We start from the raw sequence: 24,467 nt of genomic DNA, 5'->3' as shown, positions 1-24,467 counted from the left end.
AACCTAAAAGGCAAGAATTTTCAATATGAAAACTCAATGGAAGCAGTAAACAGTGCAACTTCAGATGAGATTGAAAACTGTTTCCACCAACAGAAAAAATGTTGGGACACACTTTGGAAGATGTTTGAAGTTCTGAAATGTTCTGTCGAGTACATGATTTTTCAAAAAACTCACTATTTTTGTGACCCTCTTGCATATTGTACACAAACAATGAAAGATTGAAGCAGGGGGTAGACTAAGTACCATGGTTCTTGGAACTTGCCTAAATCTAGAGAAAGTACAATTCTAGTAGAAAATGCTTTAAATGTGGCGGTCATTTTCAGCACTATAATAAAACTTTAGCCTTGGCCAAATTTCTTTATTAACAGGGTTGCCACAAGTTTGTTGAAGTGAAAGTCCCTGATTTATAAGTAAGTTCTAGCATTTTCCCTGACAAACTTTGAGAACTCAAAGATAAGTGAAAAAAAAAAAAATAAATAAATAAATAAAATGTAAGGACTTCTTTTTTCTCCCTACTGTGAGCAAAAATCTTTTATAATGAACTAGTTCGAGAAAGCAAGCCAAATAGTATGTGTGTTTCATTAACACCAATGTTATTTCAATAAAAACTAAACACATCTGGTGACAGAAGTATGTGTTTCCTTGGAATCGCAAGACAGATTTAAAATACCTTCACTGATTTCAGAATTAACTTCAGAAAAGAAGTAGGCCTCTTCAAAGAAGTGTATAAGACAGTAAAGAGTTGTGAAAACCAACACAATGGATGACTGCCAATAAAATGTTGCTGCTATTATGTTCGTTACTGTGTTGTGTCTATTATTTTAGAAGTACTGTGTGATTTTTCAGGGTGTATATGTGGACAAGGAAAAAAATTCCTGGATTTCCCGGTTAAAAATACTCTTTCTCCCGGGTGAAAACACACTTTTTCCCTGTTAACTGACAGTATATTTTCTCTTGGAACTGTATAAATGCTTTGAATGATTATGGTTTTATACACGGGAGTAGAATTTCCCAGCACTTTATAAAACTAAACACAGAGGAAAAAACGTGTTTTGGAAAGATCTTTGATGTGAAGCAAAATATACACTGCATATTTTCGTATTATGAAAGTATAAAGTCTAATTCCACCAAACACCGCATGTAACTTTCCGAAGCATTGAAATCGAGATTGCGATGTGCTTTTGTAAGCCAGTCATAGCTCATGTCACGTGATCTCGCCAGCCGATGACAGCGGGTATTCAGAGCTTAGGACACGTGATGTAGTCAGCCAATAGCAACATCACTTAAGTAGCGCGAACGCACAAACAGAAAAAGTTAATGGTTTAAATTAATATACATAGTGTTGCTACATGAAACGCAAAGCTTTCACATATAATATTGGCCTGTAAGATTAATACGCTGCAAGAGAAGCTAAGCTTTCACATATAATGTTGGTCTTTTATGCGTGTATTACAATTTAAGATATATCACACAAATGTGAACGTAAAATTTTTAATAACGACTTAAATGTCTGATCTTCTGGGCTCGAAATTCATCTAAATGGTTTGTCATCAAAGATCTGATTTTTAAGTGAGATTCAAACGCTCTGCGATTTAAGAAATTCATCGCACATTATCGCACATAGCTCCGTTGTAACTGCCAGGATGGTACTTTGATGGTAACGCTTTTCAAATCACCATTCGGAATATCTTCCCGTGATCTGTTAGAAATAGGTTCGTTTCCGCATTTGCCAGAGAGCACCAGATGACAGGCGTCACCGCGCTTGCGCAGCTACGATGTTGCAGGGAGCCCCTATGTTCATACGTGTAAAACATTAAAAGATCGTACATTATGTCATAGAAGAAACAGAACATCAGAGGATACTCCAAGAGCATCAGAATTTCGGGACCCATACTAAAATTTCCACATTTAAGGTGCACATTTGTATGTGCATATTCCCAGTTAAGTAGGCCACGACCTGATATTAAGCTTTTCAATGTGGTTTTCGGGATGTAAATTTTCTTGGAGTATGGTTCAAATGGCTCTGAGCACTATGCGACTCAATTTCTGAGGTCATCAGTCGCCTAGAACTTAGAACTAATTAAACCTAACTAACCTAAGGACCTCACACACATCCATGCCCGAGGCAGGATTCGAACCTGCGACCGTAGTGGTCGCTCGGTTCCAGACTGTAGTGCCTAGAACCGCACGGCCACTCCGGCCGGCTTTCTTGGAGTACCAATACTGTGTTATCTCATGTTTCGTTCTTTATTATGGCATAATGCCATACGTGCTAGAAGTTGAAAACGTGCACTTGAAATGCAGCAACCAGTGTGTGGAATTTAAAAAAAAAAAATTTCTATAGCAAACCGACAAAAATAGCTTCATTGTTCTGCAAAGCAATTAATGCTTGACTGTCATAAAGGTGGAAATCAGAGAACTGCTTTGTTTTCATTTGACGCGAGAGCAGTAAACGAAGAGGAAACAGCAAAATCACTAAATGTAAACACGGGTACCCCACTGTAACTCAGACTGCTCTGCCCATCAGCCCCGGATCTACGATACTTCCGAACCCATGCAATACCCCACCACTTCCTCGAGTGTTTGAGATAAGATGTCAAAAATTTAAAAAAAAAGGCGAATTTTCAAAAATATGTTCATTTTGTAGCACACATCTTTCTGAAGGGTCTGATGCATAAAACATGTGTTCGAGGAAATGTAAGACATGTTATTTGGTCGTAGGTGTGCCGAAGGGCAGTGCCTCGCCTCCTCACACAGCATTCTTCTATCGTACGTCAGTGTGCTTCGCTCTGTGGAATTGTATATTTTGTAATGGATGCCATCAAACCATATTCAGGACAGTGGAAATTAAAATGTCCTGTGGCGCCTCTCCTGCTTACAATTGGCCGGTTTGAAATCTTGTCCCTCTTCAGAAAATTTGCACTCTTTATTCCTTATCACCTAACAACTTGCTGCCCTGTGTGACATAAAATTAAATATAGGATGTATAAACCCAGTAAAGACATGTGACAAGCAAGACAATGCACATTATTTCAATCCTTAGCTCCTAGAATTTTTTCTCTTTAATCTTGCTCCAGCTTTACATGGCGTGCTTTCCTTTCTGCGAAAGAATCTATTACCTCTTCAAAGTTCTTGAAATATTTTGCTACATGGAAAGTCGAAATGTCGTCTAATACTGAAAAAGCTGTTAATGCAAATAGGATCCAAGACTGGTGTGGTTTCCCGATCTGATTACGTCTATTTTTGTCGCTCTCTGCTAGAGAAAACGAAATAGGCCTTTCTAATACTGCAACAATTGTAATACGCACCCAATAAACGAGACTGTTTTGGCACAAACGGTCTTTTTTGTAACGACAGAATATAATTCACAGTAATTTTTATACAAACTTTGAATAGTCATATTGTTCCATAATTTATATGATGTTCCCGTTTCTTCTCCTTCCTCGTTCTAACAGTCTTGTTAGCACTAGTTCTGTAACTGTTCCTGCCAATGTCAAAGCTTATTCGTAGGTTAACTCCACTAACTCTGCCAGAATCACGGGTTTGGTTATCCCGCGATTATTCTCCGGTTAGGCGTTGCTACATGTTCGTACAACGCATATTCCACGCTTCTTCCAGAATAGAATTTAAAGCGGCTGCTAGCCGGGGACTGTACAACTGGCCCTTACTAGTATAGCGATCTGCCCAAAAATTTTCTGTCAAAATTTCATTTTCTTAGATACACAGAGAAGGTAATATGTAAGCCTTCTTACCTGTTATTCGTTTATTTCCACTCCTGTAGTCTGAATCTATCGATTTAGCTAGTAATTATAACAACGCTCATCATTCGCAAACCCAATCAGACAGCGGTAGTCATTCATCCGTTCGGTCTTACTCCGCTCACCTCGTATAGCCCCTTTTATCTGTAGGAAACTTTGTTTCTACATGTGCCGAGGATTCCCCTGACAGAGACATCATGTACATTACGCACACATTCACAAATCAACTTACGATTGATTCAGAAATCAACTTATGTTTTCAAAAATGTTCAAAAACTGACAGGGATGCATTTCAAAGTCATATGAATAATCGATAGACTAACGTGCGCTGGATGCTCGTCGCTTTGTGAAACAAAGTTTTTTCCCGCAATAGTATTAATTTGCCCTAGAACTGGGCCTGCTTCGCATGCAACAATCTAGCAGCTTGGGCGCTCCAGTAAAATTTTTGCCGGTAGCATCTAGCTGCTTGCTGTGACTGCTTATTACACAGCCAACAGCCACATTTCTGTAGCCAGAAGCGGGAGAAGGTACTACTCAACTGCGCATGCGCATAATCCCGCTCGTAACTGCCAAAATGAATCTAACGTAAACAGTTGTAACGTCACGTTCATTGGAGGCAATGTGTTATGGAACATTGCATAGTCTTCCTAAAGCCTTTGACACATTTTGCTGTTGGCAGACACTTGTATGAGCACTGTGTTTTGTTGCTGTATATGGCGCATTTCCTTTGCAATTTACGTTTTATTTTCGTTTTTTCTCTCGTTCATGTTCTATTGTTGCAGTATTATTCTGAAATAGCGGTATACAATAATATCCTTTGTTAGAGTATAGGTTCTTGCCAGTCAAAATTACAGCAATTTAACTGAAAACAAAAACAATGAACATTTCCCGGAATTCTAAAAAATTCCCAGGTTTTTCCCAGTTTTCTCCTGGATGAAAAAATTCCCGGGTTTTTCCCGGATCTCCCGGTTGTCCTGGGTCGTATACACCCTAATTTATTTATAGAAATATACTAGTACACAGCGTACAAACTGCCAGCGACTGCCATAATATTCTTCTTATCATCCATATTTTCTAACATATAAACTACTTTCGAAGTGTCAAAGTGTACTACAATATATAAAATGTCTATAAAATGCCGCACTGTACAGTCAAGAGTTGCCCCAAGTTTCCCTAAGTGAAATTCCCTTATTTCCAGACAAGTATCAGCATTTTTCCTGACAAATTTTGAGATCACAAGGGTAAGTTAAGACATAAATTGACAATCTGTCTTTGCAGCTACAGTACAAGAAACAATAGTGCAAAGGGGAAATATCTAAAAAAACTTGCAAGCAGATGGCACTTCCTGATTAGGGCAAAAATCCTAAGTACTAACATTAGCATCTTTTGTAATGAACTGCTTTTAGAAGGAGAAAACAAGTCAAATGGTACGTGTTTCATTGAGACCACTGCTGTCATTTTATCCCAATAAAATGAAACACGTTCTGTGACAAAAATACGCATCTCCTTGGAGTCGCAAGACAGATTAAAAATATTCCTGAGATATTTCAGAAATAAGCTCAGAAAAAAGTAGGAGATTATAAGGTGAGGAATAATTGTGTAAAGCAACATTGTAGGTGCCCGCCCATAAAATTTGGTTCTACAATGTTCATTATTCTCAGTTATTACCCACTATGGTATTTTGTGATTTTTCTTTCTAGAAACACATGATTATATAGTGTACAAACCACCAGTGACTGACAATTTTCTTCTTCTTGTCATCCATACTAACACATGTAAGTGGCAAAATGTACTAGAACAAATAAAATGTCTATAAAATGACACATTGTACAATGTACTTGCGGTGAGACAGTCGCAATACCTGAAATCCATTGCCCATGGCCTCTGGCCTGCTGAGAAGCACCGCAGTCCTGGGCCCACGGATGAACCATGAAAATCTGTTGCATTACGCCACACACAAACTGACCCACCCCTGCGGGCAGATCGATGACACTAGATCGAACAGGCAGGGCCTGCACAATTAGTGGGAACCAAATGGCTTTAGATCAGCAGGCCCTATCCATTACAGATACCCACAAAAATGGCCTGTGGTTTTGGCCCGTCATGGAAATTCACACACGTGGCCAGGTATTCATGAGTCACAGGCAGCATGTTGATGAAATGAGACCACAGTGATCAATCCATGCAACAGACCATGTGTTCAAACACAATGAGAATCAATAATAATACAGATAGGCAGCAACTCACCGTAAAGATGATTGCTGATCCGGAGACAGGCACAAAGAAAAGACAATCATACTCTCATAGCTGAATGTTCAGTCACAGCATTTGTCAGAAAACGAGCACACATTCACATAATCACTCACACACAACTCATGCACAGACGACCGCTATCTCCGGCCATTGGGCCTACAGTCTCAGAATCAGATCCAAGCAATCCACTCCTCATGTCTCCCTGCCTCTCATCGGCAGCCGCGAGGTTAGCAGTAAGAGGTGGTGGCAGCACCGACTGCAAGATGAGGGGAGTGGTAGGAAGGGGATAAGCAGTACTAACGAGGGAATAGGGAAGTGGTGCATGTACTCAGCTGCATCCAGCCAATGACAATGCACGACACTTCAGTAAACAAATCATTTAATCTATTGAGAGAAAAAAAAAGACTTTTCCAGTGTTTTACTTTCCGATTTCTATGACATGTTTGAAATTCCCTGATTTCCAGAACCTGTGGCAATCCTGACGATGTACTTGCACTGAGTCAGTTGTGATTCCTGAAATCCATAAACTGTGGTCTCTAGCCTGCCGAGAAGCTCCTCAGTCCTGGGTCCATGGATAAAACACGAAAATCCATCACACTGTGCCACACACAAATAGACCTGGCCAGCAAGCAGATAGGTGAGACTTGATCCGACAGGCAGGGCCTGCACATTACTGGGAAACAATGGGCTTCAGATCGGCAGGCCCGATTCATTAGAAATGGCATGCGGTTTTGGGTAATCACAAAAATCAATTCATGTGGCCAGCTATTCATGTGTCACAGACACCATGCTGATAAAATGAGACAGCGGCAATCAATCCATGCAATAGACAACGGAATCAATACTAATGAGAAAAAGTAGCAGCTCACCATAACAATGATCGCTGACCTGCCGACAGGCATGTAGAAAAGACAATCACACACTCACAAGTAAACCTTTGTAAGAAAACGAGAGCACACATGGATTCACACAATCACTCAGACACAACTCATCCACACATGACCACCGCCTCCAGCTGCTGCATTAACAATCTCTGAGAATAAGATCCAAACAAACCTCTCCTCACGCCAGCCTGCCTCTCTTCGGCAGCTGCTAGGCACTAACTGAAAGCTGAGGGGAATGGGAGGAAGAGCAGAAGCAGTGCACGTTCTAAACTGCCCCAACCAGTGACGATGCCTGACATCTCAGTAAACAAACAATTTCATCTACTGAGACAAAAACGCGATTTTCCTTGTTTCTCTTTTTTTTTCAAATTTCTCTGATTTCCCTGACACGTTTGAAATTCCCCGATTTCCAGAACTTGTGGTAACCCTGATTAACTTTCACTAATCCTTAAGTGTTTTGGCATTACACCACTTTCAAAGGCTCTAAAAAAGATGTAGCACAAATGAGAAATGAAGCACTGGCATTCAATGATGTATGTCAAGCATACATCAAGAACTACCAAATAGAATGCAACATGAGCGTAGCAGAGCTCACACCTACCCAAAACTCTGTTGGAATGCACTCATCTTGGAAGTAAGAGCTATGCCAGATGCCACTAATCCCTACGGCTGTTCTAATATGCAAGAATACATATTCTTATGTTACAAAAATAATTTAACATTTTACTAATCCAAGCACATTAACCTATAACATATGTTCGATGTCTTATTTGTATTTTTTATGTTTAAAGTACAGAAGACATTACCAGAGGCTACCACCTGTTATATGTTTTTTGTGTGCAATTTATATGATAGATGGTGCTGACCTACAATGATGCCTGCCCTCACAATGAATATATTACATTTCAACAGTTCAAAAAGTTATAAGAATACATTCTACAACACTTCATTTAAACGCAAAAACAGCACATTGTGCGCAAATTACATAAATAAAAAATAAACTGAGCATGAAAATGTAAAATATAAAAAAGCCAAAGTTAATCTATTTAAGCAAAATTGGAAGGCCCATAAGGACATTTTTCACCGTGTCACATTGCACATCGATATGTCACAAAAGAGGCAAACTGTCAAGTGCCTCTAATCTAGAATGCTGTCATTATGAAAATAATGAGCATATAGACAGCCAAAATCATAAATCAATCTCCTATTACATTAGTAGATCTTTTCCATGAGAAAAACATGGTGCTGGTTGCAACCATTTGGGTACAATTCATGTAAAACAATAAAACAAAACCTAAAGCACTTTACATCAACACAGCTAAAAACAAGGGTGAAGTAAATCATGCAGAAAATGATAAGAAGAGTTTCAAATATTATGTAAAACCTCAGTGTGTGTTATATTGCACTGTCTGAATGCACATAGAGCATAACAGCAAAGCAACGTAAAATGTGTTCTGGGAGACCATCTCAGATGAGCGTGGCATAGACACTACTGGCGCATACCATGGTGACTCAGACCTGAAGTTGGAATGTATAAAGGTGTATTACAAGTAAGCATCAGACGGAAAATATGATCGTGACATTGTTGCTAACCTGAAGCCAGGCACAATGGACTGTGTATGATCTGGGTCACTGGGCCAGCCCTGATAATTTTTTGTTTGTACAGAATGGAACAGGCAACAACTGGCCAAAAGGATACTACGTGGACTGTGCTGAACTGCAGACACTGAGTTCGATGTTCTGTGCAAGGAAGCAACGAACTGTGATTGCCTACACGGCATCTATGACCCATTCATTATGAAGTGGCACTGGACTTGAAACTGGAACTCCCTTTATTTGAAAACTATGTGAAGAATACCCTGACAGGATCATGAACACTTACTGAGTTGTCCCTTCACCTACAGTTTCAGACACAGATGATACAATTAATAAACACTGTCTTCGCACCCTAAAACTTGCAATGCCAACATATCACTTTTTACCTCTTTTGGTGTCTGGTGTTAAAACTTGACTGAGGTTTCCTGGTAAGCTGAATTCTGACATTCATAAGCTAGCTGTCAACTTGATACCTTTCCCTAGCCTGCCTTAATGCCAGACTACCCCTTATTTCCTAGAGTTCCCAACAGTACCATGCTCTTCCTGCACATGAGCCTACCTAGTTAATGTTTGTTGCAGAAACATGATGGATGCTGTGCATTCCTTATCATAGTCCATTACCTCATTCTGTCTGCAGTGTTCTGTGGTCACATATCCATGAAAGAAGTTGATTATCAGATGCTGGACATCCACAACAAGGACAGCAGTCATGTTTAGACTGGATCCCCAACAATGTGTAGACAGTAGTCTGCGACATTCCACCTAGACGACAAAACGGCTGCTACATTTGTTGGTAATTTTACAGCAATTTGTGCTGTCTTTTGCGTGTCAAACTCATGGGTGGGAGTTTGAGAGTATTAATGCTATACTTTGTATCCACACTATCTATTTTAGCCACCAGCTTAAAGGCACCTAGCTAACCCAAGTTCACTCTTGTTTTTTTCCATCTATAGACAGTAAACAATTTTTTTTAAATGCTTCAAACGAAATATATATATATATAAAATCCTATGTCTACGTAACCTAAAATACCACACTAAACTTCTATTTGTTTACCACCTAAGTTCACCTTCTGTTGCTGCTACAATTCGTTCATACCACTGTCTTCATTTATAACTTGTTAATTATTTTTTGTGTGTAATGTTTTATTTTTAGTTTTTTAGTTTTTTTAATTTATTTAAAATAGCCATGTCGGAAAATGTCTTCATGTAATGACCTTTGCTGCACATCAAATAATGGAATGAAAAAAGGTCAACTTATTTGGCGATTACATATTGCATTTGTTACCTCTACAAAGGCTTTTGGCAACTGATGCTAAAAGCTTCTCCTCATCCTCACTGTAATCACTGGAGATAAAAATCTTATGATACTGCAAACCGAAATACCTAAAGCAAGCCTTCTGTTCGTCTTAATCTTTCGACGTGCTTCAGGCTGCCTTGGTGTCACAATTTAAGTGCATTCAGGTTGCACAATATAACACACACCGAGGTTTTTACATAATATTTGTAACCCTCCTTTAACATTTTGTGCAAATTTACTCCCTCCTTGTTTTTAGTTGTGTTTGTTGCTCCAAAATACTTCATTTTTTCTTATTGTTTTATATGTACTGTACCCACTGACAGCCCTCTGTTTTCACTACAATAAGGATCTACCAATACAACATGACAGTGTGTTTTATGCTTTTGTCTTTAGGTTGATTGCACACTCATTAGGTTCGCCAGGCATTGTATGGTTGCCTTGAAAAACAGCATTACCACTGGGGAACAAACATACCATGGTATGAACTTCAACAGCCAAAATCATCACATAATCCTTGGCAGTAATGTGTCCTCACAGTGTAATCACAGAGCCCATGGAATACCCTGATATGGCTGTCCTAATTATCACACAACCCTCACAACTTTTCACTCTTGGGATGTAAAATTGGCCAGAAGTCCTAAACTATATGAAGCAAGACTCCTTCACCAAATGACTTTCTTCCATTGCTCCACAATCCCAGGTTTAAGGCTCCAGTGTCACATCTTCCTGACACAGGCATTTGCATCACTAATGTGTAGTCTTGTCATTTCAGCTCACCCTGGAATTCCCAGCTTATGCAGTTCCCTTCATGTTGTTTTGGTGTTGATATGGTTCCTAAGTGTGCTGTTCAGTTTCTCACAATCCTCTTCAATGACTGTCAAGACCAGTCAACACACACTTTCATCAACATTGTAACTTAGTGGATGAAGCCTTTCCAGTTTCCCTGTATGCACAATAAATCTTTGATATGGTGCCTCTTGAAACACCAAACACCCCCTCTACCTTGGTTATGGAAGCACCGACAATTTCCCACATTCAAATGCATTTAGCTGCGACATACTGTGTTCACAACTACATAGAACACTGTTCTGACCACAACAGACACCTTAAACATACTGAGGACATCGCAGAGGAGCCATTTGTGATCAAATACAATAGCGGATCGTGCAGGCTTGCCTAGCATCTGTGTTTTTCTCCAAGCATGCACTTCGCACAATTTTTCCGATTTTTGTCCAATCACTATATTTTCATGCTCTAAGCATTTTATATTATTATGTATGTAATTTCACACACAATTTGTACAACAAAATGTTCTGTGTTTCCATTTAAATGAAATATTGTAGAATGCATTCTTATAACTTTTAAAACTATTGAAATAATATATGTTCATCGCGAAGGCCGGTGTCTATTATGCAAACTGTACACAAAAATCATACAACAAATGTTAGCTTCAAGCAATTTCTTCTGTAGTTTTCTAAAAAACCACAAACTTAAATAGGACACTAAATGTATAAGTTAATGTGCTTGGATTCATAAACTGTTAAATTATTTTGGTAACAATAATAAGTATTCATTGCGTATCAGAACAGCTATGTACGTTAAAGCGCCATCTGGGGTAACTGCTCTCCTTATGTCGTCATAAGTGCATTCCAAGCAGTTTGCAATAACTCTTCATGAAAGTGACTGACAAGCGACTTCGCAGCAATGTGTTTTGGGCTACATGCATAAGTTCTGCTTATTCTATATGATTGTTCCCAGTGTATGCTGCACCTTTCTTAGAGCATTTGATAATAGTATAATGCCTAAACATGTACAGATTAGTGAAAGTTAGTAAGGAATCATGGTCAAGACCAAAGTTTAACTGCCGCCTGACAACTGCAATACTTCCACGACAGGACTTGTCACTTCCTTGGACTGAAACGGTGAGGCCACATTTATCTGCACATAAATTCTAATATGCAGCTGCAAAACGGCATTTACAACAACTCCATAGTGCGTCTTGTGAACAAAGTAAAGCCAACAATATATTCTTACAAGTGGGACCTCAGATCTTATGCAGATGGAATCTAGTTATTTTTGTTTGCCCTTTTCAGTTAGAGACATAATTTGTTTTGTTTATAACACACCATTTAGATCTTGCGCACAGCAGCTTAGGTCATGTTGTTCACTATATCAATAAAGGTCTAGTGGAGATGGTGAATTTATTGAAGATACTGTTGTTTCGCATTTCTGACTCACTTTTTTATCAAGATAGTTGTAGCAGTCTCATCAATTACATTGTGATTGTAATTGTTTGTTGACCTTCTGCACAGTTCACTGCACTTACAAACATTTGTAAAGTAGTTCAACGTTTACATTAGACTCAATGCTGAAATTTGGTGAAAGTACTCTAATGGGGTCTACCACTATTGAGTTTGTGGTGATGTTGGTAACAACTTGTATGATGAACGATGGGATTGGGATAGGCCTACAACGAATGACGAGATGACTGTTGGCTGCCGATCAGAAAGCCCATTCGTAATTTCCTATGGTTCTTAAATGACATGAGCCGGTAGGGTTTGGGCATTGCTCAGGTCAGTCTGGCAGCACATGAAGTTTTGTTATCACACTTCAGAATGCAAACAGTTTTTACCACCCCCCCCCCCCCACACACACACACACACACACACAAAAAAACCAGATTAGATTCAATTATCCGTACTAGCCACCATAAATGATCACGTGATTGTCTGCGAATATCATCAACAAACTGTCAACAACAGCACGCCACACAAGAACTGCATACACCGTTAAGTGCACTTTAGCCAACATTTTGGTTGTGATTTGATAATAGCCAATGGATGTGAATATGTAATGAATGTTGTAAGAAACAGATCTGCAGCATAATCTTGCATCGAAGAGCACCCTATTTAAATGCAATTTTCATAATAAAATCTAAAACTGCTAGCCAAAATCATAACCTGTATTAGATAATGCACGAGTCTCAATGGTGTTTCAACACATTATGTACATAAACTACGATATGAAAAATGAAAAGATAGATCCACTACCTGATTTTTTTATTTCATATCATCTACAGCATACCCCCGACTTAGGTTGCCATGTCCATCCTTTTTTATGCAAATGCACATTGCATAGTTACATGTACATTCATTTGGAAAAATCCTTATTTTCCAACTGCTGTCATACATTTTTAAGATGTTTAGAATAAGAATGAACCTGCCCAAATGCCCTCTGTCCTTGGAAGGGGCCGAGAGTTGGTCTGGTTTCCTTCTTTTTTGCTAATGTTTTCATGCAGTTACTGACATCATCCCCTAGTTGCTACCTGAAGTTTGAATTTCTGCCGATTGCTGCTGGATCGCATTTCTTATTAACCCCTAAAATACACTATGTGAACTCCCATTTCTGTACGCAGGATGTGAAACTACGCAATTTCTAGGGTCAATGTTTTCTTTACCAATGTACCGATACGACAAAATATTATACATCATGAACGTACACCAACACGGCAGAGCAATCGGCAGTATTCCACTGTGATGTCTGACGCGAGGCATAACAGCTCTCACCAAAACGCATCACTTTAGTACGATTTGCTCAGCTTAAAGTGTCAAAAAAGTGTATCGGAGTCCACCTATATTAACGACTGGAACGATACTAGGGAAGGCTACAACTCACTAATGACGACAGAAGCAAATAGTAAATTGCCACTTCATGAAATGTCATGCAGCACACTTTCGTGCCACAATCAATCAATACACTAATCGTGTCCATACACAAAGATAGTTTTAAAAATCCACTCTGTTTCAAAATACGGTACAGAACTTACCGGCTGATTCTTGGGCAGCTTTTAGTTCGATCAGCTGAGTTTTAATTAGATCTCTAGTTAGTTCTATAACTTCCTCTAAATCGACTTTCAACTTCTTAAGTTCTTCATTATCAGGATCTGTAGTCAGAGCAGCTTCCACCTACAAACAAAATTTATGCTCAAGCAATAGCAACTACACTACATTCTCTATGATTATACACTCATCAACGCGATCAACACACCTGCTGCAGTTGTAACTTATAATTCTGGAGATTTCCTTGCAGGTCGTCCGCCATTTTACGGCTTAATTGTTCGCAAAACTTAAGAACTAACCACGGGTGTTTCTAAAAGCATTCGGCAAATATTAATATCAGCACACAGTGCTATGCTTACTATACACCTTATAATAAAATTTTTCCCTTTACTTCTTTTTTTTTCAAAGACGTTTCACTTCACTTCCAAATGTTGTTTTTTCGTGGTCAGAGATCCCGTCGATTACACATAGGCAAAGGTTATATACACTGTCCACAAATCCAAAGTAGTTGCAATCCGGAAGACCTGACTAGAAAATATGTATCATTTATTACAGCATGTTATTCAGATCTATCATCTGATTGCAAATATTGCGTTACTAATATCTCCATTGTTGATTGGTTTTTATTCAGTGATTTCCGTAACCTCCCGAGGAAAATTAAATAAGCACAGTCGTAGGAAAAGATTTTTTCGTTTCATTTATTTGGTCCATTTGATTCATTACATACTTAGAAATTTTTAGAAATTTGTGGTAAGGACTATGGAGCCAAACTGCTTCGGTCATCGGTCCCCATTACTTACTTGAATAGTATCTTCAGTATAGGCAAGTCAAATTTGAGAAGGAAGAAGACAGTGAGAGAGAGAGAGAGAAAGAGCGAAAAAGACAAAATTCAGTTTTACAGACAATCGTAAGTTACAAGTCATCAAAACATCACAATTTAAATTTAGCCATTTTTACATGTTCAATTTACAAGGCAGTTTTTTACCATTAAGTTAAACTTAAAAGTTTGTGGAACCTGGTAAAATTGAACATTGATTTCCTTATAAAACACGTCTATACTGCATAGGTCACAAGCATGGAAGGCTTAACAGTTAACTGTAAAGAGCGGCATGGAATCCCTGTTGTGTGGATATCTTTTGTGTTGCTATGGGCAAATACAGACGCTAAGATTTTTTTTATTCCCTGTATTGAGCTTTATGTGTGTAATACACATATTTTGCTTAATGTATTAATAAATTGTTCCAACCTGAAACCTCCCGTAAATTACTCTGATAACACCCTGCCCCCTATTGTTAACGATATCCGCATGCATTACCATTGCTTTCTTAAAATCTGGCATTGTGCCACTGGAATTGGTGGTTCCAGCGGGACGTGAGATACCATTCTTCGGCGTCGTTTCCTTCTCCGAGGCTCCTTGCGTCCGTAACGTCTCGTGGTGCCTTTTGGGCGTGGGGACATTTTCTGGTGCCATATTCGTATCTTCTCGTTCGCCTCCAGCAGCCTTTGCAGTGTCCAGTGCTTCGAAAAACAAGGACTTGAGTCGGTTAGTGCCAAAGGGGTAGGCGTGCCATTTATTCTAATGTGGAATGTGTGGCCGCCTCTGCTAATCACCAGATGTAGCCCGTCGTTTGGTGGCTGCAACAGCTTGCGTACTGCATCATTGCTTAAGAAAACTTGTGTGCAATTCTCAAGATCTGCGAAGACAAGCGTGTGTCTCTCACCCCGACACCTGGGCACCGTTGGTCTAAGCTGGCGTACATGCTTTCGTTAATCTAGCGGCAAAGTCTATTGCATCGATTATATCGTCTGCCATGCTGTGCAAGAATTCTCCTGGCAGACGTAACGTTTGCCCATACACAGGCTCTGCTGCCATAACTTTTGGATCGCTTTTTAATGACGTCCGTAGTTCGAGGAGTACAATAGGTAGTGCCTCTATTCATTTCTGCGTCACGTGACATCGGAGAGCTGCTTTCAGTTAGCGATGCAGGCGTTCAACTATACCATTTGATGTAGGATGATAGGCTGTGGTGCGTATTCATTTCATGCCTAATAATGTACAACATATGCTTCAGGTATCGCGACACGTTGTACCTTCAGTCGTCCCTGCTGTTTCAACAAATCTTGTAACTAATTGTCACGTTGTTGGGCCTGTGCGAGAGCATGAAAATGAATGGCAGACTTTACAGCTTCAACATGTGAGCATGTCTCTGCTGCCACGTTCACAACCTCTACACGTGATAGTGCATCAGCTTCACTTTTGTAGAAACAATACATGTGGTGAATTGGCTAATGTAATCTAAATGGCATAGTTGCCTCAGCAATGCTTCTTGTGGTTTTACAGCTAAGGCGTACATTAGGGGCTTATGTTCTGTATAAATCGTGAACTGTCGGCCCACTAGTAAATACCTGAATTTCTTGACTGCGGCGTAAGCTGCATACAATTCGCGATTAATGATTGCCCAACATGCTGTGAAGCTGACAGCTTCTGACTGAAGAATGTCACCTGCTGCCAGCAATACTCGACCTGTTGTTGCAGTACAGCGCCAATGGCTGTAAACGAGGCATTAACCAAGTGGAGCCTGTGCCACGCAATGTGCTAATTGTGTAGACCCTACAATTGTTGCTTTTATGGCTTGGAAAGTGTCATCTGCTTCGCTTGTCCAATGCAACTTGTTTGGCTTTGATGTCCCCTTAAGAAATTCATTCAGGGGCGCCGTTATCGATGCGTAACTCTACACAAATCTTTGGTAAAAATTTATGACCCCTAAAAACCGGCGTAGCTCTCCGATTGTAATGGGGCGAAGGTACTTGTTTATGGCTTCCACTTTATCTTGCAGAGGTCGAATACCACGCGCGTCTACCGTCTAACCCAGAATTTGCTCCAAAAGTACATTTTGAAGGATTAATGACTCAGCCTTGTGTGTGTAAACGCTTAAGTAACTAAGCCAGGTGATGTAAATGTTCTTCTTCCATTGCAGACGTCATCAAATTATCATCTATGCAAACACAACGGAAGTCTAAGTCTCTAGTGATCTCATCCATGAAAAGTTGAAAAGTCTGTGCTGTGTTGCGCAGAGCAAAACACATCCTAGTGAACTCGAATAGACAGAAAAGTGTTGCCACTGCTGTATTGGGATATCTTTTGCTGTAACGGGGATTTGATAATACACCTGGACTAGATCAATAGTGGAAAATATAGTCTTACCATGAATGTTGGCACAGAAGTCTTCTACATGTGGCACTGGGTACGGATTCGGGATGGTCCTCGTATTGAGCTACAGCAATCGCCACATGGACGCCATCTGTTCTTCTTCTTTGGTACCACATGGACTGGGACTGCCCAACTGCTACTCGAAACTCTGGAAATGTCCATTGACAGCATGCTTTGTAATTCCTGCTTCACCACTCGTAACGTCTAGGCTTGACGTGAAATGGTAGGCATGGCGTGGTCAAAATTTGATGTATCATTGTGTGTTTAACTGGCGGAAGAGTAGTCGAGTGCTGCAGGATTTCGGTAATTCTTTTAGTAATTGTGAATACGGTGTATCTCCTACAACCGGTTGTACCATCATCGGAGCGATACAACACACCTTCCCTGGAGTATGCAGCATTGTAGTGGAATCGATCAGCTACTTGCGTTGGAGGTCAAGTACAAGACCACAAAAGGATAAAAAATTCAGCTCCTATGATAGGCTGCGATGTATCCGCTACTGTGAAGCGCCACTCAAATATACAGCGTAGTCCCAGGTTAAAGGAACAGTGTGACCTGACCACATATTTTAATGTTAGGGTTGTTAGCGGCAAACAGAGAAGAATTGTCGCATCTGCGTCGTGGTACACGAGTTACCGGATACACGGACATAACTGCCCCTGTACCCACTGTTGTTGTTGTTGTGGTCTTCAGTCCTGAGACTGGTTTGATGCAGCTCTCCATGCTACTCTATCCTGTGCAAGCTTCTTCATCTCCCAGTACCTACTGCAACCTACATCCTTCTGAATCTGCTTAGTGTATTCATCTCTTGGTCTCCCCCTACGATTTTTACCCTCCACGCTGCCCTCCAATACTAAATTGGTGATCCCTTGATGCCTCAGAACATGTCCTACCAACCGATCCCTTCTGGTCAAGTTGTGCCACAAACTTCTCTTCTCCCCAATCCTATTCAATACTTCCTCATTAGTTATGTAGTCTACCCATCTAATCTTCAGCATTCTTCTGTAGCACTACATTTCGAAAGCTTCTATTCTCTTCTTGTCCAAACTATTTACCGTCCATGTTTCACTTCCATACATGGCTACACTCCATACAAATACTTTCAGAAACGACTTCCTGACACTTAAATCTATACTCGATGTTAACAAATTTCTCTTCTTCAGAAAGGCTTTCCTTGCCATTGCCAGTCTACATTTTATATCCTCTCTACTTCGACCATCATCAGTTATTTTGCTCCCCAAATAGCAAAACTCCTTTACTACTTTAAGTGTCTCATTTCCTAATCTAATACCCTCAACATCACCCGACTTAATTCGACTACATTCCATTATCCTCGTTTTGCTTTTGTTGATGTTCATCTTATATCCTCCCTTCAAGTCACCATCCATTCCGTTCAACTGTTCTTCCAAGTCCTTTGCTGTCTCTGATAGAATTACAATGTATCCACTAGATACTGTATTTCCATGGTGCAATCTGTGACAAAAAGCTGACATGCATTACTGGTATGGGTAGTTGCTGCTGATACGTTTTCCGCTTCATGTTTTCACTTTCACGCATATATACGAGTTGCATTCAAGTTCTAAGGCCTCCGATTTTTTTCCTCCAGACTGGAAAGAGATAGAAACATGCGCATTGTTTTAAAATGAGGCCGCTTTCATTGTCAATACGTCCCAGAGATGGCAGCACCATACGGCAGATGGAATTTTACCGCCAGCGGCGAGAATGAGAACTGTTTTAAATACTTAAAATGGCGACGTTTTCCTTACTTGAACAGCATGCAATCATTCGTTTTCTGAATTTGCGTGGTGTGAAACCAATTGAAATTCATCGACAGTTGAAGGAGACGTGGTGATGGAGTTATGGATGTGTCGAAAGTGCGTTCGTGGGTGCAACAGTTTAATGAAGGCAGAACATCATGTGACAACAAACCGAAACAATCTTGGGCTCGCACAAGCTGGTCTGACGACATGATCGAGAAAGTGGAGAGAATTGTTTTGGGGGATCGCCGAATGACTGTTGAACAGATCGCCTCCAGAGTTGGCATTTCTGTGGGTTCTGTGCACACAATCCTGCATGACGACCTGAAAATGCGAAAAGTGTCATCCAGGTGGGTGCCACGAATGCTGACGGACGACCACATGGCTGCCCTTGTGGCATGTTGCCAAGCAATGTTGACTCGCAACGACAGCATGAATGGCACTTTCTTTTCGTCAGTTGTGACAATGGATGAGACATGGATACCATTTTTCAATCCAGAAACAAAGCGCCAGTCAGCTCAATGGAAGCACACAGATTCACCGCCACCAAAAAAATTTCGGGTAACCGCCAGTACTGAAAAAGTGATGGTGTCCATGTTCTGGGACAGCGAGGGCGTTATCCTTACCCATGCGTTCCAAAGGGCGCTACAGTAACAGGTGCATCCTACGAAAATGTTTTGAAGAACAAATTCCTTCCTGCACTGCAACAAAAACGTCCGGGAAGGGCTGCGCGTGGGCTATTTCACCAAGACAACGCACCCGCACATCGAGCTAACGTTTCTTCACGATAACAACTTTGAAGTGATTCCTCATGCTCCCTACTCACCTGACCTGGCTCCTAGTGACTTTTGGCTTTTTCCAACAATGAAAGACACTCTCCGTGGCCGCACATTCACTAGCCGTGCTGCTATTGCCTCAGCGATTTTCCAGTGGTCAAAACAGATTCCTAAAGAAGCCTTTGCCGCTGCCATGGAATCATGGCGTCAGCGTTGTGAAAAATGTGTAGGTCTGCAGGGCGATTACGTCGAGAAGTAACGCCAGTTTCATCGATTTTGGGTGAGTAGTTAATTTGAAAAGAAATCGGAGGCCTTAGAACTTGAATGCACCTTGTATATATATATATATATATATATATATATATATATATATATATATATATATATATATATATATGGAATTATGGTAATTGATTATTATATCAACAAAGAATGTTGTCAGTTAAATGGCCTTCTTCTTGTCTTGTATCAGCAAACACATTTATCACATTTTTCAAAGTCAATTTTCAACATCAGATCATTTTCTATTGCTGAAGTGACTCAATCGATCTTGAGTCTGAGAAGCACACAAGTAGTTCTTACTCATTCCAAGAACTGAGAAGGACTGTTCAGCAGAGCAGTTCTTTGTTGGTGAGATAAAATAAATTTACAGAGCGATTCTGATGTTTGGATAAATATCAAAGAGATACTTCTCTCTTCACATTTTTTTTAAGATTGATATGAAGGACCATTCTCATATCCAGAACTCAAAGGGAAGCTTTTGAGATGGGCATATTCTGTTCCAAAAGAATCCTCTGTATCCCTTGAGTACGAGGGTGTTTCGATTAGTTCTCAGAATGGAATAGAAAAAAGTACTTACATCACTGAAACTTTTTTAATTTTTCAATATTGTCTGCTTGTAGATTAATGCACTTGGTTCAACGATGTTCCAGTGCCTTGATCCCATCTCGAAAATGAGTTTCCTCCAGACCTGCAAAATAGTTGTCAATTCCAGCTATCAATTCTTCGTTTGAAGTGAATCTTCGTCCACCAAGAAAAATTTTCAGTTTTGGGAAGCGATGGAAGTCTGACGGAGCCATATCAGGTGACTAAGGCGGGTGTGGCAGCAATTCATACCTAGTGCACCCAAGTTTCATCTGCGGTCACAAACTGGTGCAAAAATCTCGTTAGTTTCTTCTAAAACATTGTTCCGATATGTCCATTCTCATACGTTTTCGATCCAGTATCAAGAGTCGCGGCACCAATCTTGCACATAATTGTTTCATGTCTGATTCTTCAGTTAAAATGTGATATACCCTTTCAGATGACATACAGCAAGCATGAGCAATTTACGCAATTTCAACTGGCAATCCTTCATGACCATTTTGCGCACTTCAGCAATAATTTCTGGAGTAGTGACACATCTTGGCTGACCACTGAGCAGATCATCATCTAAGCTCTTCCAACCAAATTTAAATTCACTTGTCCACTTGGCAACAGTTGAATATGAAGGAGCAGAGTCACACAGTGCATTCTGAAAATTGGTATTAATGTCCTTTGCTTTCATACCTTTCATTACAAAGTAGTTAATCACTACTCGAATCTCATTTTTTTCAATCTTCGCAAATCGCTATATGGGAACAACAACAGAGCCACATCACTGCCACAGCTCTCTTCCAAGGGCACTGGCGTGACACATGTTTACAGTCGACAGTCCAATGAATATCACGTGAACAACTCGTTGTGCTAGTGCTGACCTCTTATGGTGATTCCGAGAACTTTTCAAACCACCCTCATTATAGACTTCACCAGGGTCCATTTCCATCAAACTGGATAAGAAAGAGAACTTTTCAGAAGACTCTCTGTAGACACTAAGACGATTATTGAGTTCTGCAGATAGTCTGTTCAGTACAAATAAATAATTGGTCTTCAATATGTCACCTACAGATTTGCAACTCACTGTTTCATTTTCCAACTCTGCGTCTGAGTCATCAAAGAACTTCTTTCGTTTCTTCAGACGTTTTTCTTGAGTTTCATTGGCTCACAGAAGATGTTGCATGGTCAGTTTTCTCTCTGCCAACTTTTTGTACACTTCAAAAGACTTAGGCATCTCATCTATGAAAGTCAGGAGTAAAATATAAAGCTTCACTACTGTAGATATGTCACCTTCTTCTGACTGTAGTGTTGTACTCACTCCACCAAAACGTTAGAAAATACTTCCCCATATTGTAGCAATGAATGCAATATTCTTAGAGTTAAGCTCTTGCAATATCCCTGTTGCTTCTGATCTAATGACAGCTTTATCGCTTTTCTCTTCAGAAATGCATTTAAGAGCTTTATTGACTGCATCCCAACTTGCTTTTAAGCTTTTGCAGGCACTCTCTCGGTCTGACCATCTTGTAATGCAGAGAGACTTTAAATTCAGGTTTCCATCTTCGAAAACTGTCTGTAGAATTTACCAGCATTGTGTAGATGCCGAAAAAAAATGTAAATCGTTTTTAGCAGGTCAAAAAATGTTGTAGGCCTTTTACAGAATGTGTCTGCCCTTGATCTTACCAGATCCAGGGAATGAGTGGAGCAGGGGATGAAAAATGCCAAGGGATTGAATGACTTGATTTGGGCTTGTAGGTCGTAGTAGATCCCTGGTATATGTGTAGCATTATCACACCTTTGGCCAAGACAATTGCTTATATCTAGTCCATGGAAGTTGAGGAACATAAATACAGCATCTGCCAATTCTTTCCCAATATGTCCAGCATTTCTCATAAATTCTACAAACCGTTCTTGTGGTTGTCCATTTTTATTTATATATCGTATAATGAAGCTTAACTGATCACAGTGTGAAACAACAGGTGTAGAATCCACAATAATGGAGAAATACTTTGCATCAGATATCTCCTATATGATCTTTTCTGTGACAGTCTTCCCCATAATACGATAATTTCTTCATAAGCGCTAAATGATAAATATGAGGTGCTTCCTTTACCCTGGTTTCCATCTTTAGCTATATGAGCTGCTAAGAATGGATCAACTTTAACTGTCAGCTGTAAACAGGTCATAAAATCGCCATTCCATAAGGAACCAAACTGTTCTTCATCTCCACGAAATGGCAATCCCCTTGAACAAAGTTTTTTCACTACAGCCACCACACTCTTTAGTACATTTCTCCAATACTTTGCTTCTTCTTGTAGCTGAGTAATAAATTGTTTATCGTCTCTTCATTGAGTATTTCCCCTTTGTCTGAAACTTACAACACAATCGCGGAGTGCACTGGAATTTTCATGTTCAGTTACCCTTTGATTAGCATGTTCCCAATCAATAAAGCCACTTGTAGCGAACTGAGATGAACCCCCAAACAGTTTACATGGTGCACAGCAAAGTGATCCCTGACTGAGTGAGTAATTCAAGTAATCACATTGCACAATGTCTCCATTCAACAATTTCCTTTCAAACAAATCATTGGGAATAAATCTTCGTTTATCAGAATATGCACGCTCTGACTTCACAAAATCACGGTTTCTGTTCTAATTCGTGTTTTATCACTGATTTCTCAAAAGAAACAACAGCAGAAAATTCAAATGGCACTGAGCACTATGGGACTTAACATCTGAGGTCATCAGTCCCCTAGAACTTAGAACTACTTAAACTTAACTAACCCAAGGACATCACACACATCCATGCCCGAGGCAGGATTCGAACCTGCGACCGTAGCGGTCGCGCGGTTCCAGACTGTAGCGCCTAGAACCGCTCGGCCACACCGGACGGCTCAACAGTAGAGTCTGATGAAACTTGCCCATGCCCCAACTGTGGTTCACTTGCTGTGGAATTTTTCGTTTGTTTGTTATCAATTCAGAGTCACTATCGTCGAGCCTTTCCCACAATTGCTGCTGCACTGCGAATCATTTGTAGGTGTCAAATTCACAAGAGAGGAAGAACTTGCAGGTACAGAATCTAGTCCTTTGTTAACGAAAAATGTTTGTATCTTTGGCGTTTGACCTAATACTCCCTTTTCCCTCTCCCTCCTTTGTTCAACTAATTTTCTGTAGCCTGCGCCACTGAGACGTTTCCTACCATCCATATTCACGATTACATTATGTCAAAACTTCACCAGATTAATGAAATGGGGCAAAATACACATAAACAATAATAAAAGCACCAAACTGAAATCAAGCCACATCAACGCTACATGTGACGCGTTCGTGCCTTGCCACACAAAAACAGTGTGTAGGCAGTGCTGCCAATGGCATAATGTCGAGATCCCACCTGTATTCCTACGATTCCCCCCTCAGGTTCATTCGAATTAAGGTATCACAAACTATCGAAACTGTTGCGCTCGTTCCGATTCCTTTGCAAACTCTAACGCTTTTTGCGTGTCCATAGTTTGGCCACTCGTAGCGCTAGCTGACACCTTTGCTCGCTTCAGAAAACTATGCTATGTGCATGTGCGATGATCTCTTTGGGAACATTTTTAAACGCTTTGGAACAATCAAAAGAAAATCCTCTCATCAGTGGGAGACAAAATGTTCAAATATTTGAATTCCTAAAGGACCAAACTGCTGAGGTCATCGGTCCCTAGTGGGAGACAGTTTCGGCCGTCCATAGGTCATAAATCGAATAGCAAATGGCCCGTCAAAAACGATGGCAGCTGCTGAAAAGATGCAATCTAACGGATTGGCGCTGTCGAAAGGGTTTTGACCTAACTGGAATGAACCTAATAATAATTCCTGCAACCACTGCTACTTTTTTTTGTTTCTTTCTCTGCACACATAAATTTGTGTGCTACTTTGCCGCCCTGGGTTCGGGCCCATGTAGCACGTGCATGGGGCTAGATACCAGCACAAATTTTGTGCCAATGGCGAACGGTTACGCTGACGTGTGTATGTCATTCGTAATACGGCTAGAACTCATATATAAGAGGCTGAATCGTCTGCCATGTTTTCCCCATCTCTGCGAATTTGGCAGTGTTTACCTTGTGTGTGGTTAACATATTCACGGAACTTCTTACAGTATTTCTTATAAAATATGCAAGTATGAAGTGAACCAATCAGTAATTAATGTTTATAGAGATATTTAGAATGCCATTTTCATAAAACACAAATTTGAGATGTAATATTA

At 40.1% G+C, this 24,467-nt stretch overlaps 1 protein-coding gene across 2 annotated transcripts in view; it reads right to left on the bottom strand.

Annotated features, from left to right (window-relative positions):
- Positions 1 to 14,110, bottom strand: part of LOC126174992 (survival of motor neuron-related-splicing factor 30) — a 36,759-nt gene extending 22,649 nt beyond the window's left edge. The window contains exons 1-3 of one of the 2 annotated variants that reach the window (XM_049921475.1): positions 14,021 to 14,110; positions 13,838 to 13,939; positions 13,617 to 13,755 (exon numbers count right to left, since the gene is read on the bottom strand). In XM_049921475.1, the coding sequence (XP_049777432.1) occupies positions 13,617 to 13,755; positions 13,838 to 13,891 (193 nt within the window). In that variant the 5' untranslated portion in view covers positions 13,892 to 13,939; positions 14,021 to 14,110. Of the gene's footprint in view, positions 1 to 13,616; positions 13,756 to 13,837 lie in introns of both variants that reach the window. The other variant, XM_049921474.1, reaches the window with a different exon arrangement.
- Between the last annotated feature and the right edge of the window lie 10,357 nt (positions 14,111 to 24,467).

The sequence above is a fragment of the Schistocerca cancellata genome, chromosome 3, assembly GCF_023864275.1.
Source record: "Schistocerca cancellata isolate TAMUIC-IGC-003103 chromosome 3, iqSchCanc2.1, whole genome shotgun sequence".
NCBI lineage: Eukaryota > Metazoa > Arthropoda > Insecta > Orthoptera > Acrididae > Schistocerca > Schistocerca cancellata.
Note: the sequence above shows the minus strand (reverse complement) of the source record. Positions and strands in the feature narration are given on the sequence as shown.